Source organism: Balaenoptera musculus, chromosome 11 (assembly GCF_009873245.2).
Source record: "Balaenoptera musculus isolate JJ_BM4_2016_0621 chromosome 11, mBalMus1.pri.v3, whole genome shotgun sequence".
Classification (NCBI taxonomy): Eukaryota; Metazoa; Chordata; class Mammalia; order Artiodactyla; family Balaenopteridae; genus Balaenoptera; species Balaenoptera musculus.
Window position 1 is genome coordinate 55,406,009 of NC_045795.1, and position 16,303 is coordinate 55,422,311.

Below are 16,303 nucleotides of genomic sequence, written 5' to 3' on the forward strand. Positions count from 1 at the left end.
ACTGCTGCTTTTGCTCTACAATAGCGGAGTAGAGTAGTTGCAGTAGAGACCATATAGCCCACAAAGCCAAAAATATTTATCATCTGACCCTTTAGCAAAAAAATTTACGGACCCTGGTCTACAAGTCACCGTGGTTTTGTGGTTTGATTTGGGTAAAGGGTAAAATGGCTAAAATGTCAACTCTTTATCAGGCATTGCAGAGACACTTGACATTGATTATCTCCTTTTATTTTTCCAACAAATGTGGTTAGTTCTGTCATCCACATTTTACAGAACAGGAAAATGAGACCTAGAAGAGGCATTTGTTCAAGGTCACATAATAAGTGGGCAAATTGGGATTTAATTTGTTCCGTCTGACCTCAGAGTCCACCTTGCACAGTGTACCCCACGGCTCCTGAATTTCACTCCATCCTTTTTTTTGAGGGGGGGTGGCGCCTTGTGGCTTGCGGGATCCTAGTTCCTCAACCAGGGATTGAACCTGGGCCCTCTGCAGTGGAAGTGCAGAGTCCTAACCACTGGACTGCCAAGGAATTCCCGAGCTCCATCCTTGATTGGATCACTTGGTTAGGAAATTTTGTCACGTGTCTTTTTTTTAAATCATAAGAAAATAATTTTAATTTTTTATTCTTACATTTCCTAACATTCATATTTTCAGTGAAAATGTTTCAAATTATTTACAGTTTGAATGCAATTACATCTCTTAATCCTGGGCATTTAATATAACACAAATTATGTGAAAATTCAGTTATAACACAACTAGTAATTTTGCTGACATAAGGGTAAGACTATATTTTGTAGAATAGATGTAAAAATAATTTATGAATTATTACATCTTTATTTTATTACTCATCTAAACATGGCTAAACTATCCACATGTAACAGCAGTAATTATATTTTTATTATCTTTGTTATTTGTGACTCTTAGTCATATGAAACCCAAAGCTTAACACAAATTATTTTGTATTTATATTTTTGAGACTTATTTTTTATTGAGGCAACACTGGTTTATAACATTATATAAGTCGCTCGTGTACAAGATTGTATTTCTACTTCTATATAGCCTACAGTATGCTTACCACCAAAAATTTAGTTTCTGGGACTTAGGGAACTAAGATCCCACATGCTGCGCGGCGTGGCCAAAAAATTGAAGGAAGGAAGGAAGGAAGGAAAAATAAAATGAACCTTAAAAAAAAAATTTAGTTTCCACTTGTCACCATCGAGTTGATATTTTGCCATTTGTGACAACATGGACGGGCACCATGGGTACCACCCTAAGCGTCACACGTGTCTTAATGACTGACCCTAAGTGGCATTTTTTAAACACATTGTGAAAAGAGGTGAGGACACTGGTTTTCTCTCTCCATTCTGCTTGTGGACATTCTTTCAACAACAGGAACCTCCAGGCCCTAAACACTCGTGCTAGAAGTGAGCACATGTGCCTGCTTCTTGGCCGTCTTAGCTGAGTGTCTGGGGGTCTTCCCGGTAGCTGCCCTGATCCCTGCCTGCACCACCTGGGCCCCAACCCCCACTCTGAGGCCATAGGATGGCCACCTCCTCACGGCTGGTGCTGAAGGCCTGGCCGCTGTGCCAGGCAAAGGGGGCTCAGTTCTCTGTGAGGCCCAGGGAGGCTGGGTGTGCACTGCAGAAGCAAATTCTGCTGGTCTTTCATTTGTCTTTGTTGTTCAGGCTTACAAGGAATGGAAGATCATTTCCTCATTTACCCCTTCGTCCTCTGAGTCCAGAGAGGAAAGCCGGTGGCTGATTGAGGTGCCCCTAGAGAAACGCAGCTCCTCCCAGGGCAGGGCTGTCATGGTGAATCCGGAAATGTACAAGGTGAGTATCAGCCACGGGTCCATGAGCTTGCTTGACAGGGAGCCAGTAAGCAGGGTTTGGCCGATAAGATGGTGTTAAAGATGGAGCCTGTGGTGCGGGTCTTCCTGCCCGTCAGCACTAGGGGGTGGAGGTTGGGAAAGGGAATGTGGGCGGCTCAGCGCTGGCGAGCCCCTCTTCTCAGCAGAGAGCCAGGCTTGATGGGGGGGTGCCGAAGGGGGAGGGTGGCACCTTCTGTTCGCCTCTGGAGCTCTGTTCAGAAACTCTGACATTGCTGACGGGGAACTCAGAAGTGAAGTCCGTGACTGTAGTCAGTGGAGACCATTGTCTTCCAGCCTTGTCTGTGAAGGGACCCTGTCTCCCTTCCCCTGGGCGTCCCACTACATCACCGAGAAGTAGGCCAAAGCTGAAAAGCTCTGTGGAGTTCTAGACCGATGGAGGCTGACAGAGGCCTCAAGAGTGAGGGCAACACCACAGAAAACCGAACCAGAAAAAACCAAAAGCTGTGGGAGAAACTACTGTCCTAGTTTTATGTCTCCTACATAGTAGAAAACAAATAAACAGAAGAGCAGTTACCTGGTTATTTCTGTAACTACCTGGAAGGCTCTGCACATAGATGTTAAATCATCACCAAGCTGTGCAGACCTCTGGGTAGCCACAAATCCGTTGTTGTTTTGAAATGTGCATGATTTAATCAAGGAGGTCCTCCCTGAATCTAAGACATAGTCCCCTTACACCCAGTGTCCTCAGTCATGGGGTAGGTCAGGAGTAATATAGTGCTAATAATTGTCACAATAGCAGCGTGGGACTGCTCCAATTTTTTTTTTTTTTTTTTTCAATTTTGGCCGCACTGTGCAGCTTGTGGGATCTTAGTTCCCCAACCAGGGATCGAACCCTGGCCCTTGCCAGTGAAAGTGTGGAGTCCTCACCCCTGGACCGCCAGGGAATTCCCACTGCTCCAATTTTTTAAAATAAGTTACAGTAATTGGATAGGATCTGACTCTTGGGGTAAACTGAGTGGAAGGTACACGGGACCTCTCTGCAGTATCTTTGTAACCTCCTAGGAATCTATAATTATTTCAAAGTGGACAAGTACAGCAGATTCAAGGGTGGGCCTGTACTGACGCTGCCCCCCTCGCTAGAGTTCGCTTCCCTGTGCTGCAGCCACAGTGGGCTCCCCACGTCCTGCTCAGGCCTGGGCTGTACTTCATAAAACGTACTTTTTGAATATTTCTCCAAAATCAGAATAAGGCCGTTGAAGTGAGACACGTTGTACTGTAGCCTGAAGGCTCATGCCTTTGTCCTGATCTTGTCTTTAGCTCCTGAACGGGGAGCTGAAGCAGCTGTACACGGCCATCACCCGGGCTCGGGTCAACCTCTGGATCTTTGACGAAAACCCAGAGAAGCGGGCTCCTGCTTTCAAATATTTCATGAAAAGGAATTTTGTCAAGGTCGTGAAAATGGATGAAAATAAAGGTAAGCGCTCATTAAAATATTCTGGCTGTTGGACAGAAAGCATGTTACTCTCAACTGCTCTATGGCCAGGGGTAAAGGGTATAGTTTTTGGAAAGCACTTTCTTTCCACATTCTTCTGAGAAATGAGTGTTCCTATTTATTGCTAAAGTGTGTGGGAGACTGAAGTTGTAATGAGATTGGGAGGGTTAACTCCTTCAGGGAAGAACTTTTATTTGTCCTTTAAAAGTAAGGATCATGGGCAAAGAATAGACAAAATAGGCTTTTTTGGGAAAATACAAATTAACTGTGGGCTTTTGGACAGCTGTTTGGCAATATCTATCAAAATAAAAAATGCACAGACCTTTTGACCCAGTAATTCCACTTCTAAGGATCTATCCAGAGATACTCTTTTATAAAATCTCCAAGATAACATGCACGAGAGTACTCGTTACAGCCCCGTTTGTAATCATAAGAAACTAAGAACGACTTAAGTGTCCATAAAGGTGAAAGTGTCTGCAGTGGCTCCTCTGGTGCTGGGACCGGTGGGTGTGAGGTTGTTAACTAGATGTGGACCTCTTTAACTTTTCACCATTTCTGTGCTGTTTGCAGTGTTTAAAAAGAAAAACCAACATCATTATGTATTGTTTTTCATAATTTACAAAGGCTAGCTAATTAAAAAATGGAATGAAGGTCTCCTGCTGGGATAACTGGGAGATAAATAATCAGCCCTCATGAAGGAGAACATTGTTCTGTTTCTTGGGGGTTAGCTGTTGAGTTGGCCGCTCCAGGCCATGGTGAATTTCTCCAAAGATGGGGGAAAGCCCATGGCCCTGTGGCTGCAGAGAGGTTTGTTGGTTTCCTGAGCATTTTCCAGCCAGTTTTATGGAGAGTGTTTCTGGTTACAGCCAATGGCTCAGTCAGGGACCAGGATTAGATGCTCTTTTCCTGGGACCTGACTGTGGTGCCATAATGTGAAAAGTCGAAGGCTTGGGGTTAACCTGGCTTCTCATTAGAACTTTCCACCTGTGCAGCCATGGGACTTAATTCAGCTACCACTTTCTCCCCCTGGACCTCCACTTCCTCTACTAAAAGGAAAACGAGTGCGTTGACCTACCGTGGTGGTTCTTATTCCTCCCATCATCTCAGAGTCCTTTTATTCTCACAATATGTTCTGGCAACCCATTGTAAGAGATCAAGATTGGCGATTTTTTTTTTAATTTAAAAGTTCAAAATGAAAAAGGATTACAATTAAAATTATCTCTTGTTTGCATTAAGAATGCAAGAAAAAGTCCCATCTTAATTGTGAGTTATGAATTGCACGTGGTAAAGTCTTTGAGGACATCTGTTCTCACTGTTCTGGGGAGCTGGGGACGAGTGTGGTGACTTTGCATTTGGGGGTCTCTTCAACGCGGCACCAGTAGAGGTCACCGGCCAGATGCAGAGATACTGTGTGGGGCTTTGCTGTGGGAATAAGATGTCACCTGGACACTCACAGTGCACACAGCACCAGAACAAGATGCTGCAAAGTCAGCTTTGCACACGGTGCGTGTGGGGGGCTGCAAGGATTGGCGTGTGTTTTTGCACCACCTAAACAAAGCTGGCCTGTCTGCCTGGCCCCTCTAGTTGACATCTGTTGGCTGAGGGGACTCTGACCTTCCGGCTCAGATTTGGCTTCCGCGTCGTCCTGATATCCAGCCTTCTGTGTGTTTCATGAAGCTGTGGCTCGGAACCCCCAGGGAGTGTCGCCTCTGCCCCCACCCCCAGCACCGCTGGCAGTGCTCAGGGGTCCTCAGCAAGGGGGGCCAGCGCAGTCACCGCCAGCTGCTGAGGCTGACAGACGGGACCAGTAGCAGGTGGTGGCAGTGGTCAACGTCCACCAACCAGAATGTGTCAGATTGCTTGCTGTGATGAGGGCAAAGTCTGCACATTTGGAAATACTGTCACATCCTATCACCTTGTCCCTTGCTAAGGCCCCCGGCATGGGAGTTTGCCAAGAGCTACATGGCTTTGGGTTTTCAAGGAGGAACTGGAAATTGCTGTCTGTCTTCTAATTCGTATCTCTAGGAAAGGAAGGCAGACCAAAGTTCAAAAATCAAACAGCATCTTTTCTCACCTCCACCTCCTTCTCCCAAAACCCACCACAACCTGGCTTGGTAAGCTACACTCTACCTTACATGAACGCTAGACAGACAACATAGGTGTGTTCGTTTGCTCAGGCCGCTATAACAAATACCACAGACTGGGTGGCTTACACAACAGAAGTTATTGTCTCAGTTCTGGAGCCTAGAAGTCTAAGATCAATAAAGCTGTCAGTGGTTTGATTTCTTCTGAGGCCTCTCTCCTTGGCTGTAGATGGCCTTTTCTCTGTGTCAGCCCCCTGTGTCTCTTTGTATGTGTTAATCTCCTCTTCTTATAAGGATGCCAGTCAGATTGGATCAGGGCCCACCCATATGACCTCATTTTACCTTAGTCACCTCTTTAAAGACCCTTGTCTCCAAATACAGTCACGTTCCGAGCGACTGGGGGTTAGGACTTCAACACTTGAAATTTTGGGCGTAGGGGAACAAAATCGAGCCCATAACAACAGGTTTCAGTGAAGGAATCCCCAGAGAAGCAAACCCACGTTTCTCTTTCATTTTAGACCTCGATGATAGCATGTTTGTTAAAACCTCAACCCCTGCGGAGTGGATCGCCCAAGGAGATTACTATGCTAAACACCAGTGCTGGAAGGTAAGGAGAGAGAGGTCTGCGTGACCTGTGGCCTCGTCAAGCCTCACCAGCAGGTTTCTCATCACTGCATTTGTCACCAGGACGGGGCGGGGGTCGGGGTCATGGTACTTGTGCTGCTGCCCCTTCTGCGACATCAGGTCACCCGCCATGCAGAGATCTCCCTGTCCCGCTCCCCACCACCCCCGTGCGGTCATGACAAGCCTGCCTTTTGGCCAAGTGCCAGCGTGTGATCATAGGAAGAGGAAGGGTCCTGGCCTCTGCCCGCTGAGGAATCCTTCTATCGGGAGGGATGGGGAACAGGCTGCATTCCCAATGGGGGAAGCTGCAGAGTTGCTCCATAAGGGGGCTAGGATGGATACAGAGAGGGGTGAAGGCCTGTGGTCACCCCTGCATTCAGGTGTAAGGGAGGAGAAAACAGTTTGCCCTGTTGTGTGTTTGGCCGTGTCGGGATAGTGTTTCCATAAATATGCAGCTGCAGAAGTTGACTGAGCCCTGCACTGTATTCACTGCCCATCCTTGTTGTAATTGGCAAGGAATACTAAACACCTGGCTGTTGTTATAAAACCAAGATTTTTTTTTTTTCAGAGAGGGGGTAGAGCGGGACAATGTGGGCAGCAGGTGTGGGTATGAAACTAGAAACCTATAAAGTCTTTCCCTTTCTCGCTTCAGAACACAGCTGGTGTTACACGCATTGCCCGTGGATTTCCAATTCTTTATCCCTTGAAAGATACCTTTTGAATGTTTGAATCTAAAATCTTTTGAGGGGAGTAGCACAGATGAGAATGTTATAAAAAGCCTCCTCCTCACCTGACTTTATTTTGACTCCACTAAAGGGCTTTGGGACTCAGGAAGTTATTGTTTTTGGCTGCGTGTCAGTAAGTGTCTCAGAACCACCGTACAAGTGGAAACCCTTGAGGTCCATTCATTCAGCATATCCTCTGGAGCTGTGGGCCCAGCATTGTGTTTAGGTCATGGGGATGTGACAGTGGGCAGGATAGGTGTACAGAAGAGGGCACAGTGCCAGCAGTTCCCGATGTCACATGTGAATGACAAGCTGCCTCCAGAACCGCCTGTCCTGGACGGTGTGGCCAGGGAAGGCTACTTTGAGTGGAAGCCTTGAGCTGGGACCTGTAGGGTAAATGAAGTTAACCAGGCAGAGGAGGGATGTAAGAGCATTTCACTCAGAGGGAAGAGTGTGTGCAAAGGCCCTGTGGCAGAAAGGAGCATTTCGTGTGTCACAGGAATGAAAGGAGACCCACGGGGCTGGGGAGGCTGGCACAGAGAGCCCGGGGGGAGAGATGCCATCCTGCCCGTGTTATCAGTAAGTGCCACTTAATCCTTCTCTTGCCCACACTGAGGCCTAATCTCTACGTGCTGGGCAGAACATGAACTTTCTGCCCTGTAGTCCATACTTGGAGACATGTCAGCAACTTTCTGCTGGTGGGGAGCAGGGAGCAGGCTGACTCCCGTGGGACACTTGTCTGCCCATCTTCTATTTGCTACATACAGGTCTGCATGTGCCGAGGATCTGCTCAGTTATCTTCTGGGATGTGTTGGGACACCATCTCTGTCCCCGTTTCTACCATAATAGGTGCACTGCTCCGGCTCCACCAACACTGCCCACTAGCCTTGGTCGTTACCAACTAGAGGGGACCTATGTTGAGCCCAGAAAAGCCACTGGGCAACCTTGGGCCAGTTGCTCCATGTCCTTGACCTGAGGTTGCTACCAAATACAGTGGGAAGGATGAAACATCTCACACGCGGCTATTGAAGATCAGATGAGGGTGTTATTATGGTGACCTGTAAAAATATGTCTGATGTGCCTTTTCCATGGCTCCTCGGTGTTTCCAAAGGGAAGCTTTGAGTCCAGAGTGTTAGCTGGTAACACAATTAGGCTTTATCCTCTGGGGCCGTTTTCTCTTTCCTTTTTTTAAAATTTTTATTGGAGTATAATTGATGTACAATGTTGTGTTAGTTTCAGGCATACAGCATAGTAAGTTATCCATATACATATATCCACTCTTTTTTAGATTCTTTTCCCACATAGGTCATTACAGAGTATTGAGTAGAGCTCCCTGTGCTGTATAGTAGGTCCTTATTAGTTATCTATTTTATATGTAGCAATGTGTATATATCAGTCCCAATTGAGGCTGTTTTCTTTAGTGTTTCAGCACCTTCCTGCCCCTCCCTCTCGGATTTGGCTGGGGTGAGGCCCAATGCTTTGTCCGTGCAGACATGGAATGCGTGCTTTAACTCTTGTTTCTGTGTCACCTCTGTGACCTTGCTGGAAACAGAAACCTTTGGTCTGTTCCAGGTTGCAGCCAAGTGTTTCCAAAAGGGAGGTGCGTTGGAGAAGGAGAAGCTGGCTCTGGCCCACAACGCCGCCCTGAACATGAAATCCAAGAAAGTCAGCCCCAAGTAAGAGCCTCGGGGGTCATTTCTGGTTTGCTCTGATGAGAGAGAGCTGCAGGTTCAATCTACTGGTACCATATTTCATGGAAACCCTGTTCTATTTCCCCCTCCCAGGGAAAAGCAGGTGGAATATTTGGAACTGGCTAAGACGTATCTGCAGTGCAAGGAGCCAAAGCTGTCCCTTAAGTGCCTGAGCTACGCCAAGGAGTTCCAGCTGTGTGCCCAGCTGTGCGAGAGGCTGGGAAAGGTACGTTTGGCCCACGGCTGCTCCTAGGAGAACTGGGCTCCGTGGGGCAGATGGAAGGGTGGCCCCCAGCCTCCGCCTGTGTCAGGAAGGGCTTCCATCCTCCCAAGTGGAAGAGGTTGGCCCTGTTGATTCTGTGGGTGGCCCTTCTTTCTCCATCTGCTCAAGCATTTAGATGGTTTCAATGACTGTGTGTGTGTGTATGTGTGTGTGTGTGTGTGTGTGTGTGTGTGTGTCCATGTCTGCGAATGTTTGCGACCCGTTATTAACCACAGGGAGGCCAAATGTTCACATCAAAGGGAAGACAGGTTTTAGAATATTCCTGCCTTTTCTTTCTCCATGTTCAGTCTGGAGTGAGCCTGGGTGGATGGTCTGGTAGTTACATGGTGGTTTCTCTGTGTCCCAGCAATTACTCTAGATCTGCACTGACCCATCTGGCAGCCACTAGCCACATGTGGCTACTTAATTAAACATTTAGGTTAACTAAAATGTAATAAAGTCAAAAATTCACTTCCGCAGTCTCACTAGCCACGTCTCAAGTGCACGTTGTGATAGAACATTTCCATTGTTCTAGAAGCGCTAGTGGACAGAGTTGCTGGTCCAGAGCACAGGGCTCACAGTGTGGTCTGCAGGCTGGCACAGGCCACAGACTCTTATTATCTGCAACAAGATTAACTCCAAAGAGGAAAGTAGACGGAGATTTTTATGGCAATTTGGCATTGCTGTGACATCGAGAGGTGATGATTTTCTTAGTGATTCATTTTTCTTCTTTTTATTGAGATATAATTGATGTATAATATCAAACTGGTTTTAGTTGTACAGCATAATGATTCAATATATACATAAATTGCAAAATGATCACCGCAGTAAGTTTAGTTAATGTCCGTCACCACACATAGTGATGATCTTTTTTCTTGTGATGAGAACATTTAAGATCGTTTTCATTTACATGTGGAACCTAAAAAATAAAACAAATGAACAAAGATAACAAAACAGGAGCAGACTCACTGATACAGAGAACAAACCAGTGGTTACCAGAGAGGAGTGGAGGTAGGGGCGAAATAAGTGAAGAGGATGAAGAGGTACAAACTACCAGGTGTAAAATAAATAAGTACAGGATGTAATGTACAGCACAGGGAATATAGCCAGTATTTTATAATAACTTTGTATAGCGTGTAATTGATAAAAATATCAAATAACTGTGTTGTATACCTAAAGCTAATATAATATTGTAAGTGAACTATTACTTCAATAAAAAATAATAAAACAAAAATAAATAAAAATTTTAAAAGATTACTTTCTTAGCAACTTTCAAATACACAATACACTGTTATTAACTACAGTCACAATGCTGTACAAAAGCAGTTCATTTTTTTAATTTTAATTAAAAAATTTTTAAATTGAAGTATAGCTGATGTACAGTAATATGTAAGTTACAGGTGTACAATATAGTGATTCACAATTTCTAAAGGTTATACTCCATTTATAGTTATTATAAAATATTGGCTATATTCCCCATGTTGTACAATATATCCTTGTAGCTTTTTTTTGATATATATATATACTTTTAAAATTTTATTTATTTAATTTATTTATTTTTGGCTGCATTGGGTCTTTGTTGCTGCACGCAGGCTTTCTCAAGTTGCGGCGAGCGGGGGCTACTCTTCGTTGCAGTGCGCAGTCTTCTCATTGTGGTCGCTTCTCTTGTTGCAGAGCACAGGCTCTAGGCAGCTGGCCTTCAGTAGTTGTGGCATGAGGGCTCTAGAGCACAGGCTCAGTAGTTGTGGCGCACAGGCTTACTTGCTCCACGGCACGTGGGATCCTCCCGGACCAGGGCTCAAACCCATGTCCCCTGCATAGGCAGGCGGACTCTTAAACCACTGCGCCACCAGGGAAGCCCCTATCCTTGAAGCTTATTTTTTACCTAATACTTTGTACCTCTTAATCCTCTACTTCTGTCTTGCCCCTCCCCGTGACTGGTAACCACTAGTTTGTTCTCTAAATCTGTGAGTCTCCTCTTTTTATGTTTTGTTCACTAGTTTGTTGTATTTTTTAGATTCCACATACAAGTGATATCATACTGTATTTGTCTTTCTCTGACTTTTTTCACTTAGCACGGTACTCTCCATCCATGTTACTGCAAATGGCTGAGTAGTATTCTTTTTTATGGCTGAGTAGTATTCCACTGTATATATGTACCACATCTTCTTTATCCATTCCTCTGCCGATGGACACTTAGGTTGCTTCCATATCTTGGCTATCGTAAATAATACGAAGCAGTTCATTTTTACCATATCCGTTGTAGTGGGTTGGACGTGAAACCATCCGGTCCTCACCACGGGTGCTGCTGTAGGGTTTCCGGCTGCAGCTGCTGCATTTCCTCCTGCGTCAGGTGTTATGACCGTCCAGTAGGGAGGGGGTTGTTCATGTCTGTATGTGAACTGGAGGAACTCCTGGACCCTCAGAGCACCCTGGGCATTGGGCTGGGTTGGGGTGGGACCTCCTGGGAAGTTTGAAGTGTGGCCCCAAGTCAGTGTCAGAGAAGATAAGACCGTCCCAAGGCTGCCCTCCCTGCCCCATGTTTAGTACGGGACGTGACTAGTTAGCATGTGGGAGAAGGGGGTGGAATGGGGATTTCAGCGTGGGAAGGAAGTTTGGGTCATAAGATTCCAGGAACTAAAACGGTTTCTGAACTCTCCATGTTCCTTTGTCCCCTGGCCTCCATCTCCAACGCACCCCCTTGGGCCCTAAGCAGTGACAGCGACAGGGGACAGGCCTGAACCTGTTGCTTTCCCCTGTTTGCCTGACAGCGCCCATCCCGGCTGAGCCAGAGCCCCCTTCCTTGTCTGCTCACCTTGCCTCCCCAAGGCCTGCGGAGCTCCACCTCTGAAAGCGGGGTGGGGCCCAGGAGGCCAGATGTCCGGCCCGCGTCCCCTTCTCCAGGACCTCAGTGCCTTCAGGATGTGGAGGCCGCCCTGGTCCTGGAGACACAGGCTGCCGGCCTTCCTCATGTCCCCAGGGTTGACCACCGGTGCCAGCTCCTTCTGCCTTCTCTCGCCAGCACATTCCAGTAGCTCTGAGCCCTAGCCGGGGAAGAGTCTGGTCCCTTTCTTTGCTCAGGCCCCTCCCTGGCAGGATATTCAACCCACAGACAGCATCAGACCTCTTGCGGTCATCCCACCAAACTAGCCAGCATGATTCAAGTTGACCACCTTTTGCAAAATCCTTAGGCCGCACCGCCTCCCTGTTTACGGTCCCCAGACATGTGCTGACCTTGGGAGAAGGGTTTGTGAGGCGGCTGTGGGAGCACAAGGTTTCCTTTCAGGGATTCCTCTGCCTTGCCTGCTTCCTGCCTCTCCAGAGGTCAACACTGGTTTCCCTGGAAACCTCTCAGGGCCCTTGCTCTGGGCGGCAGGAGCCCAGAGACCCAGGCAGGGGGCCTGCTTAGAGCCAGCCCTCCTCTCTCTCGACCCACTTGGGTGCACGCTTGCACCTAAGGGGGCCTGCGCTCACCCTGGGGGCTTTCTTCTGAGTAGTCAGCCTTGTCAAGGAGAGGAAAAGGTGGTTAGGGGTTATGGTTATGGGGTTTGATTGATGTGGCAAAATGGGTCTAGTAGCTCCCTGGTCTGTGAGGTCTCTGGACATAGAAGAACCTCACACCTGGATCTTGTTCGTATTTTGGTATTTCGTGTAGCTTGTCTTGTTAAATAAAACCCAGCTGAGATTTATTAGAGAGTCTGGCATATGCATTTTGTTTTGTTCCATTTTGATTCTGTTTTCTCTTTGGATGTCAGGTGCAAGCAGTTGAGTTAGGAAATGAAATATTCAACAAATAGGTAGCCCCCCGCTGCCCCCCGCCCAGTGTGTACCAGGCACTGTGGGCGCTTGGCAACCAACAGGCAGCAGAGCAGGGGCCTCTGCCTTTTGTAGTTTTCCTTTCTAGTGTGGGAGAGAGGTGACAGAGCCAATAGTACAGAAGATGTCAGCGGGGATGAGGGCTGGGGGAGGGGAGAGAGGGTGTCAAGCGTTGCCGTTTTAGGTGCAGGCGGGCTCAGGGAGCTGACTTCTGCAAGGAGACCACGAGAACAGCTGCCTCCGGAGGACATTGCAGATAAAAGCCCCCAAGGTGGGAGTGTATGGGCGAGTTTGAAAAACAGCAAGGAAGCCAGTTTGGCCAAAGCAGAGTGAGTGGGGTCAAACTGGTAAAATGAGCCAGAGAGTGTGGCAGGAACAAATCAGGTAGGACCTTGTGGTCCACGGTAGGGACTGGATTTGTTCCAGGGTGAGGGGGAGCCAGTGGAAGGTTTTGATTGGAGGGGTGACATGAAACAAATTATTGGGATGCTCTGTGGAGAGCTCTGTAGGCAGCAAAAGTAGAAGCGGAAAGGCCAGTTAGGAGGGGTGAACAGCGGCTTAGGCTGAGATGCTGCGGCTTGGATTGCCTCCATGGTGGTGGAGGGGCTAGGAAGGGGTCCTGTCTGGGAAATGTTGGGAGAGCCAAGCCAACGGGATTAACTGATAAGCTGGGCAGGAAACGTGAGAGGAAGAGGAGTGGAATATACTCTTCTGTTCACGCAAACCCACCATCATTTTATATTCTTCATCCTCTTCCTCCTCATGGCCATTTCCATTCTCTTCTCATTGGCTGCCATTCCAATGCGGTTAATATATGTCCCCATCCACATGCATAACCAAAGAATAAATAGTATTCTCTGTACATATTTATTTTAAGCGTAACTTTTTCCACCCTCTGCTATGGTGTTAAGGTCTGGCCAGGTTTCTGACCACTGTTTGTATTCCAGAATGGGCATCCACTGCGTTTGACTTACCCATTTCCCTAGTGGTGAACATCCGAGTCGCCACCAACTCCCAGCTGCCACACACAAGCACTGTGACACAGTGCATCCCCTTCCAGTGCTGTGAACTGCTAGGAGTGGGCTTGCTGACCCCAGGGGGTGCATGTGTTTTAATTTCACCAGGTGAAAGTTGAAAGCCACTTTGCTTTCCAGAGCAGCTGTACCACTCCGTGCATGAGGGGTCCTTGTGCCCCATATCCATGACCACGTTCAGAGGGTTCTGATTTTCTAATTTTTGCAGACCTCATGGATGTATCTCACTGTGGCTTTAATTTACATTTCTCTGGTTATTAGCAAGGTTGAGCATCTTCATTTATTTGTTAGTCATTTAAGATCCCCCCACTGCAAACTGCCAGTTCATACCCTTTGCCTAGTTTTCTGGAAAGTCTTTTTCTTGTGTTTGCAGGAATCCATTTTATGTTCTGGACCTGCCCACTCTAGTACAGTAGCCAGTGGCCACATGTGGCAATTTATATTAACATTAATTAAATGAAATCGAAAATACAGTTCCTCAGTTACACTATCCACACATTTCCTGTGCTCAGTGTTCACACGTGGCTAGTGGCTACCATATTGGATAGATAGATACAGAACATGTCCATCTTTACAAAAGGCTCTGTCTGACAGTGCTGGGCTAGATGTTAATGTTTGTCTTCTCTCTGTTAGCTTTATTTGATGTGCTCTTTGTTGAACAGTTTTGATGTACAGTTGACTCTTGAACAGTGCGGGTGTTGGGGCACTGACCCTTGGCGCAGCTGAAAATCCACATATAGCTTATAGTTGTCCCTCCACATCCAAGGTTCCTCTGTATCCTTGGTTTCATATCAGGAATTCAACCAACTGCAGATCATGTCACACTGTAGTATTTATTATCGAAAAAAAATCCTTGCATAAGTGGACCCGTGCAGGTCAAACCTGTGTTGTTCAAGGGTCAACTGTAATCAAATCCATCAATTTCTCCCCCAAAGTTTGTGTGTTTTGAGTTTTGTTGAAGACTTTCTTTACCTCAAGGTCACAAAGATATTCTCATACATTCTCCTCCATTAGCTTTCTCATTTAGACCTTTAACCCATCTGGAGCTTCCATTTGTGTATGGTGTGAGGTTGGGATTTCACTTTATTTTTCTCCCTATAAAGCAGTAGTTTTCCTAAATTACCTATGTTTTAGTATTTTTCACTAGATTCTAATAAATCACAGACAAAGGAACATCCTCTTTATTATTCATGGTGTTGGTTTACTTTTAAGATGAAAAGCTCTATTTACAATAGCCAGGACATGGAAGCAACCTAAGTGTCCATCAACAGATGAATGGATAAAGAAGATGTAGCACATATATACAATGGAATATTACTCAGCCATAAAAAGAAACAAAGTTGAGTTATTTGTAGTGAGGTGGATGGACCTAGAGTCTGTCATACAGAGTGAAGTAAGTCAGAAAGAGAAAAACAAATACCGTATGCTAACACATATATATGGACTCTAAAAGAAAAAAAAAAAAGGTCATGAAGAACCTAGGGGTAAGACGGGAATAAAGACACAGACCTACTAGAGAATGGACTTGAGGATATGGGGAGGGGGAAGGGTAAGCTGTGGCAAAGTGAGAGAGTGGCATGGACATATATACACTACCAAACGTAAAATAGATAGCTAGTGGGAAGCAGCCGCCTAGCACAGGGAGATCAGCTCGGTGCTTTGTGACCACCTAGAAGGGTGGGGTAGGGAGGGTGGGAGGGAGGGAGATGCAAGAGGGAAGAGATATGGGAACATATGTATATGTATAACTGATTCACTTTGTTATAAAGCAGAAACTAACACACCATTGTAAAGCAATTATACTCCAATAAAGATGTTTAAAAAAAAAAAGATGAAAAGTTATATTGTAAATACTCTGAGTAAAATTTTACTCTGTCCTAGATAAGAGATGCCGCCTCTTTCTATAAGCGAAGCCAGTGCTACAAAGATGCTTCCAGATGCTTTGAGCAGATTCAGGAATTTGATCTAGCCGTCAAAATGTACTGCCAAGGGGAACTTTTTGAAGAAGCTGCTGTGGCAGTGGAAAAGTAAGTGGTTTTATTCTCTTCCTTTCTCCCCCACATGCCCCCAAGCCCTGCCCTCCTGTTGCTCCTTGAGGAGGTGTTGTCTTGCTCTTCTGAAGTGGCTTGACCATGTCACCCTCCTACCACTTGGGTGGTGGCCTCCGTGCTGAGTCAAGAATTCCTTGAATACAGCGTCATGAGGAGAAGGGGCAGAAGATGAAGGGTGCGTTACGAGTGTCTATAACATGCCCAGCAATTTTGTGCTTAATGATAGTTCTGTCCTCTCCACCTTTACCTGCTGAGTTGACAATTTCACTGATGTGTGGATGGATAGAGGTCAGAGCACTAGTGGGCGGTCAGGATTCTGCTTCATCGTGATTTACTGACAGATGCCCAGCCAGGCCCTGATACATATGTGTATGATATGTATATACACATGCCCTCAGTTGTAGGACACACAAGTTTCATACATGGCCCAGTGGAGCCTCCTTGAGCCTTCAGCCTAACTGATGTTGCAAAGGTGAAGTGCAGACGGGTGGGGTTAATGGGTGACAAGTAATCTAGAAACAGCATGTGGTTGATGCCTGTCGGAGGTCTTCCTGGTGGCGTGCGACAGCTAGAATTGTAGAGTCTGCTGTTCTGTATTTCTGCTCAACAGCTCCTGGAAAAGTAGGCTGTGGCTTAGTTCTGTATTTTCTTTGCCTTCTACCAAATTATACATGTGACAAAATGAACATGAT

The 16,303-nt window shown here is 46.4% G+C and overlaps 1 protein-coding gene and 1 non-coding gene across 6 annotated transcripts in view; one reads left to right on the forward strand and one right to left on the reverse strand.

The window, feature by feature from the left end:
• TRANK1 (tetratricopeptide repeat and ankyrin repeat containing 1) overlaps positions 1 to 16,303 on the forward strand; it is a 91,891-nt gene that overhangs the window by 66,622 nt on the left and 8,966 nt on the right. For all 5 annotated transcript variants that reach the window (XM_036868817.1, XM_036868812.1, XM_036868815.1 and 2 more), the window contains 6 exons: positions 1,687 to 1,833; positions 3,150 to 3,306; positions 5,927 to 6,015; positions 8,330 to 8,433; positions 8,542 to 8,674; positions 15,442 to 15,587. In XM_036868817.1, the coding sequence (XP_036724712.1) occupies positions 1,687 to 1,833; positions 3,150 to 3,306; positions 5,927 to 6,015; positions 8,330 to 8,433; positions 8,542 to 8,674; positions 15,442 to 15,587 (776 nt within the window). The remainder of the gene's footprint in view (positions 1 to 1,686; positions 1,834 to 3,149; positions 3,307 to 5,926; positions 6,016 to 8,329; positions 8,434 to 8,541; positions 8,675 to 15,441; positions 15,588 to 16,303) is intronic.
• Positions 458 to 530, reverse strand: TRNAG-UCC. Its single transcript has one exon. It is a non-coding gene; the product is annotated as a tRNA-Gly (tRNA).